Below are 2,689 nucleotides of genomic sequence, written 5' to 3'. Positions count from 1 at the left end.
CATCACATTGTCAATAACAATGGTCATATCCCCAATAACTTTGCATTTAAAGGCAGTCATCAGGGCAACACCCCCTCCCCTTTTATTACTCCTATTTTGCCAAAACATTTCATAACCCTCTAATCCATCCTGTAGATTTTTTTCATCGCTCAACCAAGTCTCTGAAATTGCTTTTATACTAAACTTTTGTTGAAGCTGTTGAAGGTAATCTTTAATTTTGGAGAAGTTACTGTAGAGACTCCTACTATTAAAATGAATCACTGAAAACCCCTCCATCTTCATACTGGATTAAACTCATCTTCAGAATAATATATGATCTAAACATTAAAGAGGTCATATTATTCTCTCTGCCTTTCCTTTATTGTGTTATGTAGCATTTTTGTTCCTGTGAAAGGTCTGCAAAGTAAAAAAGGGGTTATTATCAGGGTTATTATTAGATATATACACTGAGTCAGACAGCAGACATACAGTTGCTACTGCTGTAGGCGATGACATTTTAGATCACACTACCTTGTTCGGCATGACCCGCCCTACTCTGCCTCTGATTGGCTACATCCTGCCTGTGAAGATATGCGCATGTGCAACTCTCACCAAAAATTTAACAGAGGCGAGATGTCTCACTCTGTAACTAAAACGGAGCATCCACGACACAGTGTGAAAAGGTATGTTAATAATGATTAATAATTAATGTGTTTTTTGAAAATTAAAGTACGTAAACCTAATTAACTAGGACCTCCAAATAAAAATATCAACATAGAAATTAGCAGAATATGACCTCTTTAAGAATTACATGCCATAAAGATGTACTTTTAGCTGAGTTTCACTTACTAGTGATCATGAAGGTTTCGGATGAAGCGCAGTAATCCCAGTATGTGTTCAGGGTAGGGTCTCTTCTTTCCATCCATCTTCTGGACCAACTCTGATGAAAACTGTAACACCGAATAAAATTAGTTTAGTTAGATAGGGAGGAATATAAAAGTTGAAGTTGTTATGTTGCAGTCACCTTATTTTTCCACTGTCTGAAGGATCCATCCCTGGCGTATTGTTCTATTGAACGAATCAGTTCCGGGTCAGCATTTCGGCAGTTTGACGCCTCCTCCCTGTTGCCAGTCCTTCTCAAGTAGTAAACTCTCCTGACAAAAAAGTTTATCTTAGAATATATGAATTATATGAATTACAAAATGAACAAAAACATCATATAACATAAAGGTTCTGTTCCTATTTTAATAAACATGAAACACTCACTGGCATTTGTAACAATGGTAATAATTAAAAATACAGCCTTGCAACATAGCCTTACTCAAAAGTTTGTCATTCCATTTGTCTAGATAATGACACAAATGATATATCATTGTTGTTTATTTAATATAACACATAATATATAGTATAATAATATCTAATTAGGGTAACAGATAGAAACCAACTAAACCAGCAGTACAGTTCTCTTGCAATGTGTCACTAATTGACCTCTAAGAAAGTCTAATAAGGTCCTAACAAGATTATAATTAGCAACATATTACCCTGTAATAAAGTGAAACTACATTAAATAAAGCCCAATAAACGCACCATCCTCTGAGTGCTGTTCTCCGTCTGATCATTATTAATATGGCACTACATCCATCAATTACAGCCTGTGTTGTCTAATGGAGCCATTGTAGGTCTGTGGTGGAGTGTGGTGTCTTCAGTATTACTTGGTAGTGAGGGGGTGTCTAATCAGTATGTTATGGATCTGACATGGTATCTTATTGCATGATCTTGTATGCAATAGGATATTTCCTATTTGGTTTCTAATTACAACATAATTCTGCATAGTAGTCTAAGTATTTACATTTTTGGTCTAATAATGCATTCTATGCAATTCCTAATTATAACCTGATTTTGGTGTATGGCTTATAATTATGGTAGAACTTTATCATACTTACTTTTTATTTTTTGTCTAATTTGTTATAAAGTACGACTTGTAGCATCTTATTAGTTAAGAAGGCTATAACTGTCTTTGTTTACTGTCAAATAAATACCATACATCTTATCAATGTGCTCTAACATAAAGTGCACGTATTTCCTTTCTACCTTTTAGTGGTCCAGAAGAAGGGATGACTCAAGCATTCTTCCACTGTAGGTCTGCTCTCTGGTTCTTTATTGATCATCCATTCGATGAAGTCCTTTGCCACCATATCTTCAACATGGTCCAACGTGTACAAACCTTTATGAATGTTGTACTCACATTCAAAGAGTTTGTCGCCGAAAGGATGGTGTCCTCCAGAGAGGATGTAATAAATCAGCATCCCTGCCACCTTGAGAATTAAGAGAACAGTTTTGCAATATAGGAAGTATTTTCTCCAAGTCATCAATAGAGTTTACATAACAGTTAAACTGACCTGTATGTCAGTGCTCCGCTTGTATCTTATGTCTGCTTCGTCCGTTAAAGTCTCCCTGGCCATCCAGCATCTTGTTCCTGCACTGCCTGTGCAATAAGTTGTTTGTCCTTTAAGTAACCGTCTACTGATGCCAAAATCAGCTAATCTCGCCCTCCCGGTAACATCTGCAGGACAAATCACAAAAAAGGTATTATGAATTATAAATTTGGAATACTGTTGCTGTTATTCTGAATTTCTGATTTAATTTCATTACTCCACTACATTTTGAACTTTTCTTACCAATCAAAACATTCTGTGGTTTGAGATCACGG

The 2,689-nt window shown here is 35.8% G+C and overlaps 1 protein-coding gene across 1 annotated transcript; it reads right to left on the bottom strand.

Moving 5' to 3' along the window:
* Nucleotides 1-827: 827 nt before the first annotated feature.
* Nucleotides 828-2,683, bottom strand: LOC115589451 (serine/threonine-protein kinase ppk4-like). Its single transcript, XM_030430291.1, has 5 exons — nucleotides 2,658-2,683; nucleotides 2,379-2,542; nucleotides 2,071-2,294; nucleotides 1,004-1,133; nucleotides 828-929 (listed from the first exon to the last, which is right to left on the bottom strand). Exons 2-5 carry the CDS (start codon nucleotides 2,439-2,441, stop codon nucleotides 828-830), a joined length of 519 nt encoding a protein of 172 aa, XP_030286151.1. The 5' UTR covers nucleotides 2,442-2,542; nucleotides 2,658-2,683.
* Nucleotides 2,684-2,689: the final 6 nt, after the last annotated feature.

Source organism: Sparus aurata, chromosome 10 (genome assembly GCF_900880675.1).
Source record: "Sparus aurata chromosome 10, fSpaAur1.1, whole genome shotgun sequence".
NCBI classification, from domain to species: domain Eukaryota; kingdom Metazoa; phylum Chordata; class Actinopteri; order Spariformes; family Sparidae; genus Sparus; species Sparus aurata.
Note: the sequence above shows the minus strand (reverse complement) of the source record. Positions and strands in the feature narration are given on the sequence as shown.